The 18096-nt window shown below is 36.3% G+C and overlaps 2 protein-coding genes across 3 annotated transcripts in view; both read left to right on the top strand.

Annotated features, from left to right (window-relative positions):
- Positions 1-6301, top strand: part of notch1a (notch receptor 1a) — a 39480-nt gene extending 33179 nt beyond the window's left edge. The window contains exons 26-33 of the mRNA XM_051678245.1: positions 43-191; positions 301-511; positions 1488-1569; positions 1659-1821; positions 1975-2273; positions 2366-2513; positions 2621-2718; positions 4148-6301. Coding sequence (XP_051534205.1) covers positions 43-191; positions 301-511; positions 1488-1569; positions 1659-1821; positions 1975-2273; positions 2366-2513; positions 2621-2718; positions 4148-5326 — 2329 coding nt within the window. The 3' untranslated portion in view covers positions 5327-6301. The remainder of the gene's footprint in view (positions 1-42; positions 192-300; positions 512-1487; positions 1570-1658; positions 1822-1974; positions 2274-2365; positions 2514-2620; positions 2719-4147) is intronic.
- A 5733-nt stretch (positions 6302-12034) lies between these two features.
- The window catches only part of camsap1a (calmodulin regulated spectrin-associated protein 1a), a 41589-nt gene continuing 35527 nt past the window's right edge, over positions 12035-18096 (top strand). For both annotated transcript variants that reach the window (XM_051678250.1, XM_051678251.1), the window contains exons 1-2: positions 12035-12213; positions 13837-13994. In XM_051678250.1, the coding sequence (XP_051534210.1) occupies positions 13838-13994 (157 nt within the window). In that variant the 5' untranslated portion in view covers positions 12035-12213; position 13837. The remainder of the gene's footprint in view (positions 12214-13836; positions 13995-18096) is intronic.

Here is an 18096-nt window from a genome sequence, read left to right as displayed (position 1 = left end):
AGTATTATATTGTATTATATTAACAATAAGCATTTTTTGCAGGTCTATTGTCTATTTAGAAATCGACAATCGTCAGTGTTATCAGCAATCTGACGAGTGTTTCCAGAGCGCTACAGATGTGGCAGCGTTTTTAGGAGCATTGGCCTCTAGCGGGAATCTCGATGTTCCTTACATCATTGAGGCAGTCACCAGTGAGTACCCAAACACACATTAATGTACTCCAAGGGAAAAGCATGATTCAAAAAACACACACACACTCAATCATTCCCAATACATTATTAATAGTGTGTTTATCTGCAGGTGAGGGTGAATCTCCGAAGGCAGCTGAGATGTACCCCATGTTCCTGGTGCTGCTTGCTTTGGCCATTTTGGCACTGGCCGCTGTGGGCGTTGTGATGTCCAGGAAGCGCAAACGGGAACATGGACAGCTCTGGTTTCCCGAGGGATTTAAAGTGACAGAACCCAAAAAGAAACGAAGAGAACCAGTGGGAGAGGATTCTGTCGGACTCAAGTGAGTTTGCAAAAGTTTGATTAAAGGGGCCATTTCTTAAACATCCATATTTGAATATTACAATACTCAAATACCTTTTTCCATGTAAAAAAATAAATAAAAAAACGTTATAGAGTGTATTAGGCATGGCAAGTTAATTTATAGCACGTCATACATAATTGTAATTCAAAGTGCTTTACATAGAAATTATTAAAGAGAAAGAAAATAAAGGCACAAAATCAATTTTATAGTTATTTAATAACAAGAAATATGAGAATGAATATTAAGAAATAGAAACTTTTATTTAAAAACATTAACATGAATAAAAAGGAGAGAAGAGAGAGATAATAGTTTGATTAAATTTTGATTTTGATTTTATATTTATATTATATAATGCATATCATTTATTTTTGTATTATAATTTTTGTATTGCATTATTTTTTGCATTATAAAGTATATTTTGTATGGCAGAGATATTTATATTTTTTTATATATATATATTAGTTTTATATTAAAAAATATTACAATTAATAAAGAGAGATAGATAGATGGATAATGTTTTGTTTTTGTTTTTTCAACAAAAAATAAAATGAATAAAAAACAATTATTCCATGACACATTTAATTAATTTGAGGTCATTAAAACTGTAAAGGAATTGGCAAATGGTATCTAAAATCTTTCTAAATGGACCATAGTACAATTATAATGTTAGTCAAGGTAGCGTACAACAAAAACGATATTAATTAATTTTTTATGATTGTTTTTCTCCTTCTCTCTGGCTGTTTTTGCTACTGTTCCTTTAAGACATCTGTCTGTTATAATTGGCTCATCTTTTTGCATTTAAAATTAGTTGCATCAGTCACGCTTTGCAGGTTTGCTGTTGAGTCCAGTGTAGTTGGTACTACCCAATCTTATGATGTATTCCAAAGTTATAAAACAAAAGGATGGATGATTTATAAACCTCAAAATAACAACATGCAACTTCATATCCCATCAGGCCTCTGAAACACTCTGACAGCGCTCTAATGGACGAACAGTTGAACGAGTGGGCAGAAGATGACACCGCTAAACGCTTCAGGGTGAGTGCATGTTCTAACTATTTAGCGAATAGTCTTTTGGTTGAGATTACTGGCCTGTTGGATGTATAACTGTTTATATATGCATGTAGTTTGAGGAGCAGTCCATTCTAGACATGACGGGCCAGTTGGATCATCGTCAGTGGACACAACAGCATCTGGATGCCGCTGACTTGCGTTTGAACTCTATGGCTCCAACGCCTCCACAAGGAGAAATTGAGAATGACTGCATGGACGTCAACGTCCGCGGGCCTGGTGAGTGAACTTAGACCTTTTTGTCTTGTGCCGCAGAAATAACACAAAAACACAAACATTTAAAATGTAAATTGCTTTAAAACGTTAATGTAAGTTCTACAATTTTATATGTATATTGTAATATCCTTAAATTATCCTCTCTTTCTCTCTTAGACGGCTTCACTCCGCTAATGATTGCATCGTGCAGTGGTGGCGGTCTTGAGAATGAAAATGGCGAGGGAGAAGATGATCCGTCCACTGATGTCATCACTGACTTCATCTACCATGGTGCCAACCTACACAATCAGACAGACCGCACGGGTGAGACCGCGCTGCACCTGGCTGCCCGCTATGCCCGCTCCGATGCAGCCAAACGCCTGCTGGAGTCGAGCGCTGATGCTAACGTTCAGGATAACATGGGCCGCACGCCTCTCCACGCTGCAGTTTCCGCTGATGCCCAGGGTGTCTTCCAGGTAATAACAACCCTACGGTCACCCCAATGAACCAAATGCAGATGATATTTATTACCATTCAGTTTTAAAACATTGCCTTCCGTTTGGTATAGATTCTGATCCGGAACCGAGCGACAGATCTGGACGCCCGCATGCATGACGGAACAACCCCGCTGATCCTGGCCACCCGATTGGCTGTTGAGGGAATGGTGGATGAGCTCATTAACTGCCATGCAGATCCAAATGCTGTTGATGATTCTGGTATGAACACACACATTACACACTGTCAAAAACTCTCAAAGTTGGCTTTTCTTTAAATACACAATGGATGTCCTCTCTAATTTCGTTCACTCTTTTTGTCTCTGTAGGCAAATCAGCTCTTCACTGGGCGGCTGCAGTTAATAATGTAGATGCTGCTGTCTTTCTTTTGAAAAATGGTGCAAATAAAGACCTACAGAATAACAAGGTGGGTGTGTGTGTATATAAGGAGAATGTGTTTACAATTATATTTAATGTCATGCATTCAGTGTTCATTTTCAGGGTTTTTTATGATGTTTTAAATTTTTTACATTTAGTCAGTGTTTCATCATGTCATATTAATTTTAGTTAATTTTACTCTGACTAAAATGGCATATAATTTAGTCAACAAAAATTACATTTTAGTTGACTGTGCAAAATGACAAAAAAAAAAAAAACGTAAACTATAAAAGACCAAACTTTAATCAAATATTTAAATATTTTGAAAAATGTATAAACAACTATAAACGACAATTATTTAAACATGTATAAAAAATTATATATTAATATAATTAATATAATTTAAATTAATTTGATTATATTAGTGTAAGTAAATATAATTATTAATAATACATTTAACATAATAGAATATATTATATAATATAATTAATACAATAATTATATAATTCACATTAGTAATTATTAATTAATAAAAAATATTAATATAATTAATCATTAATAAAAAAAACTGTCCTGAAATCCCTAACATACTATTTTCTATTTATTTAAAAAAAAAATATATTTTTTTTTCTCAAAAAATAAAATTTGTTTTTGGTGTGCATCATTAATATATCTTGCAGTATTTTTTTTTCTTGTTAGTTTTAATGAACAACTTTTTTTTTTTTTTTTCACCCAATTTGGAATGCCCAATTCCCAATATGCTTTTAAGTCCTCGTGGTCGCGTAGTGATTCGCCTCAATCCGGGTGGCGGAGGATGAATCCCAGTTGCCTCCGCGTCTGAGACCATCAACCCGCGCATCTTATCACGTGGCTTGTTGAGCGCATTGCCACGGAGACATAGCGCGTGTGGAGGCTTCACGCCATCCACTGTGGCATCTGCGCTCAACTCATCACGCACCCCACCGAGAACGAACCATTTTATAGCAACCACGAGGAGGTTACCCCATGTGACTTTACCCTCCCTAGCAACCGGGCCAATTTGGTTGCTTAGGAGACCTGGCTGGAGTCACTCAGCATGCCCTGGGATTCGAACTAGCGAACTCCAGCGGTGATAGCCAGCGTCTTTTACCACTGAGCTACCCAGGCCCCCATAATGTGTCTTTTTTGTTTCGTCTTTGTTATCGTTGACAAAAAAAACGACAACCATCAAACATTATTTTCATCTGTAATTTCATTGACGAGATTAACACTACAAGCATTACTTTTATAATTCGACATGAAATCAAAATGGATCACGTTTATGTGGAGCAACGTTTCGGCTGGGCTGTTGGTTACCAAATAAAGATGGATAGGAACATACTGTTTCACTTGGAAATGCTTCACATTATGGAAGTAAAATGGGTTGCGAATATCATTTCATCAAAATCTTTGTATGTAAGCTCTACAAGCACTGATATTGACTGTGTGTGTTTGTGCAGGAGGAGACGCCTCTATTCCTGGCCGCTCGCGAGGGCAGTTACGAAACCGCTAAAGCCCTGCTCGATCACCTGGCTAACCGTGACATTGCCGATCACCTGGATCAACTTCCACGAGACATCGCACAGGAACGCATGCACCATGACATCGTCCGTCTATTGGAAGAATACAACCTGGTCCGCAGTCCACAACTGCCTCTATCGCCGCCCCTCTGCTCACCAAACACCTACTTGGGCATCAAACACAGTCCGGGCGGTGCCAACAACACCACCACGGGCAAGAAGTCGCGGAAACCGGGAGGTAAAGGTGTAGGAGGGAAGGATGGAGGTAAAGAGTTGAGAATTAAAAAGAAGAAGAATGAGGGCAAGAATGGAGGCATCATGGAAGTGGGCGTTCTCTCGCCAGTCGATTCGCTGGAGTCGCCGCACGGTTACCTATCAGATGTCTCCTCGCCACCCATGATGAAGTCACCGTTTCAGCAGTCCCCGCCCATCACTTTGAATCAACTCCAAGGACTGGCTGACTCCCACATGGGCGGAGCTCATCAGAGCATGGGCAAGCCATTTGACCCCGCCCCTCCACGCTTATCCCATCTCCCAGTGGCTAACAATGGGGGTGGGGCTCAAACGGGGGCTTGTGATTGGCTACAGAGGGTGCAACAGCAGGCAGGTTTCCAGGCCCTTATACCCACAATGCACCCTGCTGCGTCCATGCCGCAGATCATGGGCTATCCGATGATGCAAAGCAGCCATCTCGGCACGCCATCGCACATGATGCATAACCACGCCCACCAGAATATTGTGACCATGCAGCACCAAAACTCTAGCTCCGCCCTCTCGCACCACTTCCTGGGAGACCTGAGTGGGCTGGACCTCCAGTCCAGCTCAGGACATGCCCCCATCCAGACCATCCTGCCGCAGGAGACCCAGCGCATGGCTCCGCCCCTTTCTAGCACGCAATTCCTAACTCCGCCTTCTCAACATAGTTATTCCAACCCCATGGACAACACGCCCAACCACCAACCACAAGTTCCTGACCACCCTTTCCTCACGCCCTCTCCTGGCTCTCCTGACCAATGGTCTAGCTCGTCTCCACATTCCAACTTGTCTGATTGGTCAGAGGGAATCTCAAGCCCACCTACCAGTATGCAGATGAACCATATACCTGAGGCCTTTAAGTAGGCGGGGCTTCAGCATTGAGAAGCTAGTTGCAAAAGGACTGAATTTATGGAATAGACTTTTTAAATGATTTTATATAATGCTAAGAACCATTTTTTATTCATTTGTGTATTTATTTATGTGCTTTTTTTAATTTTTTACTACAGATATGAGATCATTTTGTTTTTTTTATTTATACCACTTATTTCTGTTCTGCTCTGAAAATAATTTAGAAAGTTATTATAATGCCAGAATATTATTTTAATTAATGTTAGTGTTTTTGTTTTGAATTAAAATTTCAGTATTAATTAGACTTTTTTTATGGGCATTTTTTTTTTTTTTAACCAAAATTTTAGATTTCTTTGAACAAAAGTAGAAAAAGAGTCTTAATATTGTGATGTAACGCTTGGATGTATTCATATGGACACGTGCACACATACATTTACACATGTCCTCTACAAATGTGTTTTTGTACATGATAGAGTGTCATTTATGACTGAGTTATGCTATGTTATTGAGTATTGTCTGTAGACACTGTTCACTGAACACAAGCCGTCGTAAGGTTTGAGACGGAACTGTTCTGAGTGGTGTAGAACCCAAATGTTTATCCCATGGTACCTCTCTTAAGGTGTTTTGGGGAACTTTTTTCGTATGTAGCGTAGTGATCACTGTTATTTATTGCCTGCTGTAGACATGTAGTACATATTGTAGACATGTATATGATTTTGTTTGTGTGCGAGAGAGAGACAGGGAGAGATGGGTAAAACAGTGCAGATGTGTGTGTCACAATGTGATGACATAATCAGGTTCCAGACTTAGTCTGTGTTTTAAAAATGCAGATCAAATGTTGTAATGTTACTGATGACGTGGAAAAGACCTCAATGCTTGTAGTTTGTAAAAAAAAAAAAAAAAAAAAAAAAAAATTTTGTTCAATGATTTTGTAAAATACCCATTCTTGACACAATAAAAGACACTGTTTGGTGACATTACTTTTTAAAATGTGTATGAAGTATCAATTGTTCTGTCTTTAATATATTAACATAGATATTAACATAGACTCATTAACTTAAAGTATACTTAAACTACAGTCAGGCTACAGTAGTTTGTTAAACTTTAAGTAAATGAGTAGCTACATTTTCAAAATAGCTTCCCCAACACAGCTATTTATGCTTCTATATGGGCCAAGTTGTGAAGTGCAGCTACAATATACTGTGTGTGTGTGTGTATGTATGTATATATATATATATATAGCTGCACTACACAACTTGGCTCATTGTATAATTGGGGGTACATTTCATGTCAACAAAAAAAGTACAAAAACAAAGTGCTTTCTCAATAAATCAACTATTGGTTTAAGTTAATATATTTTATTCAGTGTAACATATCTACTAGTTGCAAAGCTTAAGCATTAAACACCTTTTTGATATAAGGGAAAGGATGTTTTACCTAGTGAGTTTGTTAACTGTATTTTCAGCACGGTCACTAGAGACATTATCATTTTTTTGTCAAATCTGCCTTAAATATATTTTTGGTAGTTTTAAGAGATTTTATGCAAAACTCCAGCCTTTATGGATGCAAAATATACCTTGAAGGATATCAGGAGAAGCATTCTTGTTATTTGAAATGTAAAAAAAAAAAAAAAAAACAGGTGGAACATAGTTGACAGTGAAAGTAAAATGGTTGAAAAGCAATATCCTGCTTTTTTCACAAAATACAATGACACCATTTACATAAGAAGAGCTCTGTTTTAACTTGCAAAGGAATAATATCTAGTTAATTTTGTAAAATCAATATAATGTCCCTTAATCCCTAATCATCATGATTCACACTCATGCACGCACACACATGCACGAGGGCACACACACCCTCAGTGTTCTGACACATTCAGGCTTAAATTATGATAGATAGATAGACAGACAGACAGACAGACAGATAGATAGATAGATAGATAGACAGACAGATAGATATATAGACAGACAGACATAGATAGATAGACAGACAGGTAGAGACAGACAGACAGACATGTAGAGAGATAGATAAATAGACAGACAGACAGATAGATAGACAGACAGACAGACAGGTAGAGACATAGACAGACAGACAGACAGATAGATAGATAGATAGACAGACAGATAGACAGACAGACAGGTAGAGAGACAGATAGACAGACAAGTAGAGAGATAGATAGATAGACAGACAGATAGACAGACAGACAGACAGACAGGTAGAGAGATAGATAGACAGACAGACAGACAGATAGATAGATAGATAGATAGACAGACAGGTAGATAGATAGATATATAGACAGACATAGATAGATAGACAGACAGGTAGAGACAGACAGACAGACATGTAGAGAGATAGATAAATAGACAGACAGACAGATAGATAGACAGACAGACAGACAGGTAGAGACATAGACAGACAGACAGACAGATAGATAGATAGACAGACAGATAGACAGACAGACAGGTAGAGAGACAGATAGACAGACAAGTAGAGAGATAGATAGATAGATAGACAGACAGACAGACAGACAGGTAGAGAGATAGATAGACAGACAGACAGACAGATAGATAGACAGACAGACAGACAGACAGATAGATAGATAGACAGACAGACAGGTAGAGAGACAGATAGATTTACAAATTAATATTACTTACACAACTGAATAACTAAATTCTCTCTCAATCTTATTTTAAGAAAATCCATGTACAATGTAGCATACACTGAAAAACTATTTGGACGCAGAAATTGCTTCGTAAATTTAACAGGTACATTTTCAAGTAAAGCCTACACAATTCTTGGTGTCTTTATTTAGAAATTCTCAAGTAAAGTTTACTCTGCCATATTCTGTTTCCAGTAACTTTCACTCATTCTTTGTACATTTTACTCAAGCAATGTAACACTGAATTAAACCATGCTTTTAAAAATGTACTAGAATTTCAATGCTTTTTTTTTTAACATACTTAATGATGTGCAATATAACACACGGTAGCCTTCCAAAGGGAAACTAAATCCATGCTATGTAATCTATTAGATAACATCACTTTGCATTACTGATGATAGAAACAAGATTCAGAGCTTCTCAAGCAGGCCTCAACACTTGGTGCGCAAAACATAATGACAGTGACGATCAACAGATTTTTATTTTGATCATGAACTGGTAATTTTGAGTAGAAAAGAACTTCAGACTTCAGGAAATAAGAAGTTAACAAACATAACAACAAAATCAACAATAAACTTTCAAACAGTGAAACCTTACAAGCTTATTCAAGCCTGGTGCATGCTGGGAACAACAGCTTTGAAAAATTAAGTAAAATGTACTTATTTTATTTACCAGTGAAAATTACTCAAATTAGTGAATTTACATGACAAGGTTTTCTACTTTAGGACTGATACATGATGACGCATTGTAAAGACATCAAACAATCATAAATAATATTTACTTATAAGCTTGAGCATTAATCTTTACATGTCTGAATTGAGTACAAATGCAGAATTTACTTAATATTTCCAAGTTCACGCTTAAACTAATTTATTTAATGTAAAAAGTACTTAATCTTTTCTGCTATGTTTATTTCACTACAAAATAATTTTTATAGGCTAAGATTTCTAAATTTGTAGCAAAACAAAAAGCATTTTCATCTAATAATCTCTCTTATATTTCTATTTAAAAAGGTTGTGATGGATTTTACTCCCACTTAGTGTTATATGGCTATGTTTTTAAAAATCTACTTGGCCCCAAACACTTCAGGATACCTGAGTGGAAGTGCTTTTCCCAGTTTGAAGTGGAACCTGACATTCAATGAATTAATCTTTTACAGTCCTCCATTGGCTATTTAAAGCCTGAAACTCTGTGCAAGAATAGAATGAGGCACCTGCGACCCTCCATTTACACACCGAGAAAGGTCTGGATAGACCAAAATAATGTTCCAAACTTCTCAAACCTGTCATTACAATTTAGCCCACATGAAAAGACCAGCATGCCTATAAATAAGAGTAGCTAGTTTGTGTTTTGCTCCTGTCAGTGACTGTCCCTGTGTGACATTGTTTAATCAATTCAACATGTGTAGTGAACTGAAAGTGTTTGATTAATCTGTATGTCTGTCGACAGTCAGTAGACTCACATTAATGATGAGTTTTAAACTTTGGGAATTATGAAAGAACATTTTGCATTCAGTGGATTTGATCTCATCACAATCATGTCAAATATACTCAGACTTCATGATAATCCAAATCATATGTTTCTCATTTGTGCCCTTTCTCTCTCCGTCACATGCACCACTTAAATCCATCTGTCCAACATGAATCGATGGTTCCCAGTATTCTCATCATGGGGGTTGGTTTAGAATACACAAGGGATTGGGTCAAAACTAACCAACTGTCAGATGAGTTGATGGTGTCCTGCTTTGCCCTCTGTGATTGAACAAGTTACCCAACCCCTGTCTGCAGCAGAGGGCACTGTAGAGCTAAAAAGAACCTTCTGGTACCTTTCTTCATCCATAATCTTGAATTAGGGTGTGCTGTGTTTAGATGATGCACTGTGATCTGATTTGTTTGTAAGATTAAGATTTTAGGCATCTCATGTATTTTTCACTTATTTATTGACTATGATGTTTCTGATGCATCTAGAAACTTCTGCATTTAAACTGAATGTCTAACTGCTGTCATTAAGCTAAAAACGAGACATAACAAATACTAAGAAATTAATTTGATGTCATTTTTGTCAGTTAAGCTTTTCACTCAAATTGGTGTTTATGATCATATCATTTGAAATGAAAAATGAAGGATTAAATTAGAAAAATGCTACATTGAAGTAGACTTTTAGTCTGATAGTAAAGGATCTCAATAATAATAATAATAAACACACAATTTAGTTGTAAGGGATATCATTAAAAAAACATAATTTAGTTGGCATAAGAAAAACATTTTTTTCCTACCCTTTCTACCTAACTGGCAAATATTTTAGCTTTTCTTTTAAGCATTAATCAAAAAAAAAAAAAAAAAAAAAAAAAAGACTTGATATCGTACAAAATGTTGCTTCTCAAGTACATTTAACTTGTTTAAAGATATTATAAGACAAAAATACTAAGTAAGAAAATAAGTTTTGTAGTGAAAGTACCAGGTTAACAAACTCAAAAACAACAACAACAAAATTGCAAGAAGCAAGACATTATAATATGAGATGATACTAATCAAGAATGCATTAAAATAATAAAAAAAATATTTTTTCTCTCCACAAAATCATAATAGATCACATGAAAATGTTAAATAAAAAAAAAAGATTTTTTTTAATTAACAGTTGTGCATATGATACTACTCCATTTAAGCTGCAAAAAAAAAAAAAAAAAAAAAAAAAAAAATATATATATATATATATATATATATATATATATATATATATATTTCCGGTAAAAATATCTAATGATATGAAAAAAGTATTTGCAAATTGGGATGGAAAAATAAACGTTTATTTAAATAAAATAAAATAAATAAAATAAAAATTTCCCATTGAATTACGTTTATTTTTCCTACCTTTTCTACCTCATTGGCAAATATTTTTTTGTTTTAAGCATTAATACAAAAATAAAATAAAAAATAAAAAATTAAATAAAAATATAATTAAATTCTGAAAAAAGACGATATTGTACAAAATGTTGCTTCTCAAGTACACTTAACTTGTTTAAAAAATATTATAAAAATATTTTTACTGAAAAAAACAAGATAAAAGTACTAAGAAAATAAGTTTTGTTGTGAAAGTACCAGGTTAACAAACTAAAAAACAAAACAAAAAACAAAGAGACAAACAAACAAAACTGCAAGACTATATAATATGGGATGATACTAATCAAGAATGCATTCATATAATAAAATATATTTTTTTCTCCACAAAATCAAAATAGATAAACTGAAAATGTGATTTATTTTATTTATTTTTTTAAGATAGATTTTTCATTAACAGTTATGAATATGATATTTACTCCGTTTAAGCTGCAAAAACCTTTTATTTTTATTTTTAACATTTTTATTAGTATTCTTATATTCTTTTCCGGTAAAAAATATCTAATGATATGAAAAAGTATTTGAAAATTGGGTTAGAAAAATAAACGTTTATTTAAATAAAATAAAATAAATAAAAATTTCCCTCTGAATTACGTTTATTTTTCCTTCCTTTTCTACCTCATTGGCAAATATTTTTTTCTTGTTTTAACCATTATTAAAATAAAAATAAAAAACAATTCTGGAAAATAAAAATGTTGCTTCTCGTGAACATTTAACTATGTATAAAGACAAAACTACTAATTAAGAAAATAAGATTTGCAATAAAAGTACCAGGTTAACAAACTCAGAAATTGGATGGTTCCAACGCTCTTCAAATTAATGGATTTATTGTAAAAAAAAAAAAAAAAAAAAAAAACAGAAAAAAAAAAAACAACAACAAAGAGAGGAATGACTGACATCATTGATTATGGGGCCCTTTGCCTGAATCATCTCAGGACTCTCCGGTAGGCGCGCGTGCACGCATGCACACTGGCCCTTCACGAGCGCGCAGCATATATCCATAGTGACAATAACACCGGGAGAATCCACCGACGGTCCGTGGCGTCTCCCCATGACAACGGGTTCCAGACAATGTAACAGCGTCCGGGTGGCGGGAGAGCCACGTGCAAATATGCCTTTTTGAATTCTCACATTTTTGAAACACGTTTTATCAGTTTACGTCATAATTCCTGAATATATCGGCGGCGCGTCCTGCGGTTGTCATGTAGCGGAGGCCGCGCTGGATTGGATTGCGTTGCTGGGCGGGGAGGGGGACTGACCAGACGGCTGAGAGATCTCTAATCAAAAGCATCGGGAATATTCGGACATTTTCAAAGCTGGATCGTGGATTTCACGCGGCGTTCAAGGTAATTTGACATTAGATTGTCTTTAGGTCGGTATGATGTCCGGCTGACAGGTGCACGTATATTAGATTTCTGTGATGGTGATAGTAAAACACTCCCATTCATTCATCATCTCTCGTTTGTTGACCATTATTTGTTGTAGATTGCACATAGATGCACATGGAAATACACCATTTATAACCTGCCTCAAAATTATTTCAAAGCATACATTCACTTTTAATTAGTCATTCATCGATTGTGTCATGTCATAGGTTATTGGTGGGAGATATTTCACCAGTAACTGAAACATTGCATTTATACAAAAATAAAAACATATTTTTGATGTGATATACCATAATATTTACATGGTTTTCCAAGGCACATGGTACCAGATGGTTTTTACCATTGTACTTTAATATATACTATGATACTGAATGATTACTATATTCAGTAGCATGTAGTTTACATGTTACTCCATGGTACTGTAATACCCTGGTTATTTTTTTAAATGCTTGTAAGATGTTAGCTGTCTTTACAGGATAAAGAAATAATAAAATTAAAATTGTCATCATTTACTCAACCTCATGCCGTTCCAAACCCCTATGACTTTCTTCTGTAGAACACAAAAGGAGATGTTTAGCAGAATGTCCAGGCTGCACTCTTCCATATAATGAAAGTACATGCTTACCACAGCTGTCAAGCTCCAAAAAGGTCAAAGAAATACCATAAAGTAGTCTGTACGACTTACGCACTATATTCCAAGTCTTTTAAAGCAATATGTTAGCTTTTTGCAAGGAACAGACTTTCATTTCCAAAAATGAAAATTCTCTCATCATTTACTCACCCTATTGACTTTCTTTCTTCTGCAGAACACAAACGAATATGTTTAGAAGAATATCTCAGCTCTGTAGGTCTATACAATGCAAGTGAATGGTGACCAGAACGTTGAAGCTCAAAAAAAGCACATAAAAGCTGCATAAAAGTTATCCACACAACTTCAGTGGTTTAATCCATGTCCTCTGAAGCGAACTAATTGGTTTTAGGTGAGAAACAGACTAAAATGTAACTTCTTGTTCGCTATAAATCGCGACATCAGCAGTCTCCTTGGCAATCATGATTTTAAGCTTGATTACACTTCCTAGCGTCATCTAGCACTCTGCCCATGCGTCAAGCACTAGGAAGTGTAATCGAGTTTGAAGCCATGATGGTGCCTAGAGATTGCAATGTCAAGATGTAGAGTGAAAAAGGAGTTACAATTTGGGCTGTTCTCACCCAAAACCGATTATTGCTTCTAAAGACATGGATTAAACCACTGGAGTCTTATGGATTAGTTTTATGCTGCCTTTATGTGCTTTTTGGAGCTTCAAAGTTTTGGACTCCCATTCACTTGAATTATATGGACCTATAGAGCTGAACTATTCTTCTAAAAATCTTCATCTGTGTTCTGCAGAAGAAAGAAAGTCATACACATCTGGGATGGCATGAGGGTGAGTAAATGATTTTTTTGGGTGAACTATCCATTTAGATCATTATTCACTAAAAATGTTCATGTTTTGGATGCACATTCTCAATTTAAGCGATAAGTGCAGCCAGGTTTTCAATGACTCTTACTGTATATCATTCACTGACAATATTATATGTGTTTAGGATGGATGTAGGAGCATTGGCAGGTGGGGATGGTGGCCCGAGAAGAGTGGATTCAGTTGAGGGGGGCCTTGAAATTGTTCCTCTGGAAATGTATGACTCCGCTCGGGCCAAGATAGAAGCCAACCTCCGCTGGCTGTTTGCCAAAGCTTACGGCGAAGGTACGTACATATCTCACCCTTACTATTGTAACCGCCTTTACACAATAGTTCTGTAACGGTACCATGGTACAGTGATGGTGCCCAATGTCAATACCGTGGTACTTTGATATATAACATGATGCCGCAATTCATGTATTTACCACACTATATAAAAGGAATTGTTGAGCAAAGTTATAAAATCATGGCAACATGATTTCTTGTTCTGTTCAGTTATAAAGACAAGGACTTTTATTCTGTCACAATTTCAGTCTTATTTATCGTTTTATATGACTTCTGTATGAAGTTAACTACAATGTTTGCCTCCGTCAATATGTAAGGCAAGACAGTCCATGCAATACTTTGGTACAGACACAATTAAACCTCAATAACGGTGACAAACCTCATTAAGTAAAAAGTTGAGCTCTGAACATCACAACAATTTAAAAAGCAGCGGTAACAAAAAACAACAACAACAACTGTATAAATAAAGTCAACAAATCATTGCAATGCATGCAGGGAACTCTAAAATCAGCAGCATTGTTCAAAATGAAATTATTTGTTCAGACAACTCTATTAGGCTAGTTGGGACAACATTTGGGAGAATGTTGTTAGTCTAACATGAGTTTTTATGTAGATGCAACGTAAATGAAATTCCATAGTATCTGTGACTCAAAAAAAGCCATGTACTGGACAAATGGAATTGCATTTTTTACAGTGCACTTACAAAAAACTATCAAAAAATTACCATGGTACATGCATTCCAGGCCCATTAAAGTATCATGGTATTTCCATCTGATACCATGGTACTTTTCCAAAAATCATGATAGTACCATGTGCAAAAAACACCTTTGCATTTCTGTGGTACTTTTTGGTACTGTTTTGTGCTGGGCGCAACACACTCATCACATCTGTCGAAGTGATGCCACCCGGGATGATGGCAATGACACATGGTGACTGACTGTGTGTGTCAGTGTGTGTGTAGATTCTGAGTCAGCAATACTCATAGTAATAACCCACAGAGCGTTATGGCTCCACACAGACTAGGAGAGAGGTCTGCAATGTTTGTGTGTGTGTGTGTGTGTGTGTGTGTGTTTACCTATAGCAGACCTTCTTGGGTCTAATTAGAGCACAAAAATACCAGCATCAGTGTGACATCACTAATCCTGCAGACTGAAATAGCTGTGAGTGATTGTGACTGTGCACCTGTGTGTGAATGCGTTTGTTTATTTATGTGCAGTGGCTTTTTGTAAAATTTTTAAAGACATGTTGTATTGATAATCCTGAGTAATGCTTAATTAACCCTTAAATGCATGGGAATTGTTATTTGTATGTTTTATTTTCTCCCCAATTTGGAATGCCCAATTCCAAATGTGCTCTTGGTTCTCGTGGTGGCGTAGTGACTCAATCTGGGTGGCAGAGGAGGGATCTCAGTCGCCTCCGCGTCTGAGACCGTCAATCCGTGCGTCTTATCACGTGTCTTGTTGAGTGCGTTACCGCGGAGACATAGCGCGCGTGGAGGCTTCACGCTATTCTCCGCGGCATCCACGCACAACTCACCACGCGCCCCACCGAGAACGAACCACATTATAGCGACCACAAGGAGGTTACCCCAATGTGACTCTACCCTCCCTAGCAACCGGGCCAATTTGGTTGCTTAGGAGACCTGGCTGGAGTCACTCAGCACACCCTGGGATTCGAACTAGCGGACTAGCGAACTAGTGAACTCCAGGGGTGATAGCCAGCGTCTTTTACCACTGAGCTACCCAGGCCCTCGCCAACAGATTTTTTTTATTTATTTTTATTTTATTTTTTTATTTTAGTTTTTTGGTTTCTGACTGAAAATATTAGTTTCCTGATTTGCTAATTGCTGGTCCTTTGCAGGGGGAAGGACTTTCTGGTTGTAAAGGGCATTTGATTAGACAAAAATCTGTATAGTACAAGATTAATCATCTGCTGTGTGAATTTTGTCAGCGTTTAGGAATACACTAGCATATAAATGCCCTCAAAGCTAACAGACATGGACTAAAAGCCACAAAACTCTCATTTTGATTTAATGTGTTCAAAAAACACTAAAAATAGAGTTGGTACTCTGCATTTTTTTTCTGCATTAGTCAACAGCAAATGTGGTTCAGTGTGTACCCTGCAGTGAAGACAGATGAAAGCAATTTCATTGAGCAGTTTCATTGGTTAAAGAAAGTGGTACCACGGTAATCCCGACGGTCAGTGTTGTGGCCATCTAGCATGAAGTGAATGACCTGTAAAAAGCACACTTCATACACACACGCACACATCTTCCTCTCACCAGGGGTTAGACAGTCTGCCACTGTTAATCTTCCTGGGGCTTTTATCTTATTGGTTGACCTTTGACCTCCTGGTTTAACAAAACCTCAGAATGACCCTTGTTGGAGGCGTAAAACAAACAAACATGCAAACAGAAAAATATACCCATGTGGGTGACAAACAGAAAATTGTACAGAAAAATAGTGTGACATATATATATTTTTTAATAACTGCAACGTTGTTGGCATTAACTAAAGCAGCTTATCAACTTGATTGTGCTCATTTCTCAGGTCTAAATCAAACAAACAGGGTCAAATGTGTAAACAAAACATTCTTTAGATGCTCTGTCACTGCTTGGCTGTGTTAGCATCGTTGTCAGATTAGCAGTTAGCTATAATTAACTCTAGTAGATAAAGAGGTATATATAATCACATTGAGAGATCGCTCAATGCAGCCCATGTCGTCTGTAAACCCTGAGAGATATTTCTGGATCTGTTTGTTTGAATATGTTTGTGTCTGGTTCGGCTAGCAGGAAATTAGCCATTGACGCGCTGCTAAGAACAGCTAATCTCAAAATCACCTGCCTGACAAATATGTTTTTTCTCTGTCTAACACCCTGATCATTCCTCTTCATCTTTGTTTCACAAAAATCCTCGAACGACTCAGAAAAGAAGTATATAATTCATAATGAACATAGATTTGTAGTATTAGCTAAAGACCCTGACTTTGTGGCTTTTAGTTCATGTTAGCTTTAAAGCCATCTATACGCTAGTGTTTCTTCAGGAAGAACTAACCAAAAATATTGATGACTCACTGAGGTGTATACATATTTTTGCCCAATAAAATGCACTCTAAAATGTGACTGTCCTCTCCCGTGTAAATAATAAATATCATAGTGTTAATCTCATCAACAAACATTTCCATCAGTAAGGGTTTTTTGATTTTGTCAACCATGACGAAGACGAGATGAAAAAGATGTAGCATGATTATGAAATAATTTTAATCAAAAAATACTGTTGACAAAAATATGATGAGGAAAAATAATACTGCAGGATATTTACATTGCAAATAAACAGGTATACATGAACTAAGTTACACTCTAGTCAGAATGCGTTATTTGCATTGTGAATACACCGTTTCTGTAATATGGAGCCCCTTAGGGGACAAGGTGGGAATTTTTTTTCTGAAATAGTTTGCATTCCCTCGGAGAAGGATATAGCTGCAGGCATTGCTCCAAAAAGGGGCGGGAGCTCCAAATCGCCATCAAACATATAGGAGATTCCGCCCCCATTTGGAGGTCTCCGGCCTGCAGCAATACCTACTTATTCCCTCCCAATAACTTTTTAGTTTTGCATTAGTTTTGAATTCCCTCGCAATAAATTAACCATGGTTTTACTGCAGTAACCATATTTTAACCATGATATTCATAGTGAAACCTTAGTGATAATACAGGAAAACTAAAACTATGGTTATAAATATAATAATTTTGTGGTTAATATTAACTATGGTCTTACTATAGTAATATTGTAGACTGTAGTAACCATAGTTTTTGGTGGAAATCATGGTTTTGCTATAGTAATATTGTAGTAACCATGACCGTTCTAGGCTAACCATTTTATTTTTTATTTGTTTGGTGGAAATCATGGTATTACTATAGTAATATTGTAGTATCCAATATTGTAGGAACAAAAACTACTGCGAGGGAACGCAAAACTATTGTGTGGGGACTCCTTACCTTAAAAATGCACTACACATAACGCAATATCTTAAACTGTCTAAATTTGAGGGATCACAACAGAGTAACTTTTAAAAAAATAGCTAATACTTCAGGATATTTATTATA

This window comes from Myxocyprinus asiaticus, chromosome 38, assembly GCF_019703515.2.
Source record: "Myxocyprinus asiaticus isolate MX2 ecotype Aquarium Trade chromosome 38, UBuf_Myxa_2, whole genome shotgun sequence".
NCBI lineage: Eukaryota > Metazoa > Chordata > Actinopteri > Cypriniformes > Catostomidae > Myxocyprinus > Myxocyprinus asiaticus.
The sequence above is the reverse complement of the archived record's forward strand: the minus strand, read 5'-3'. Positions and strand labels throughout refer to the sequence as shown.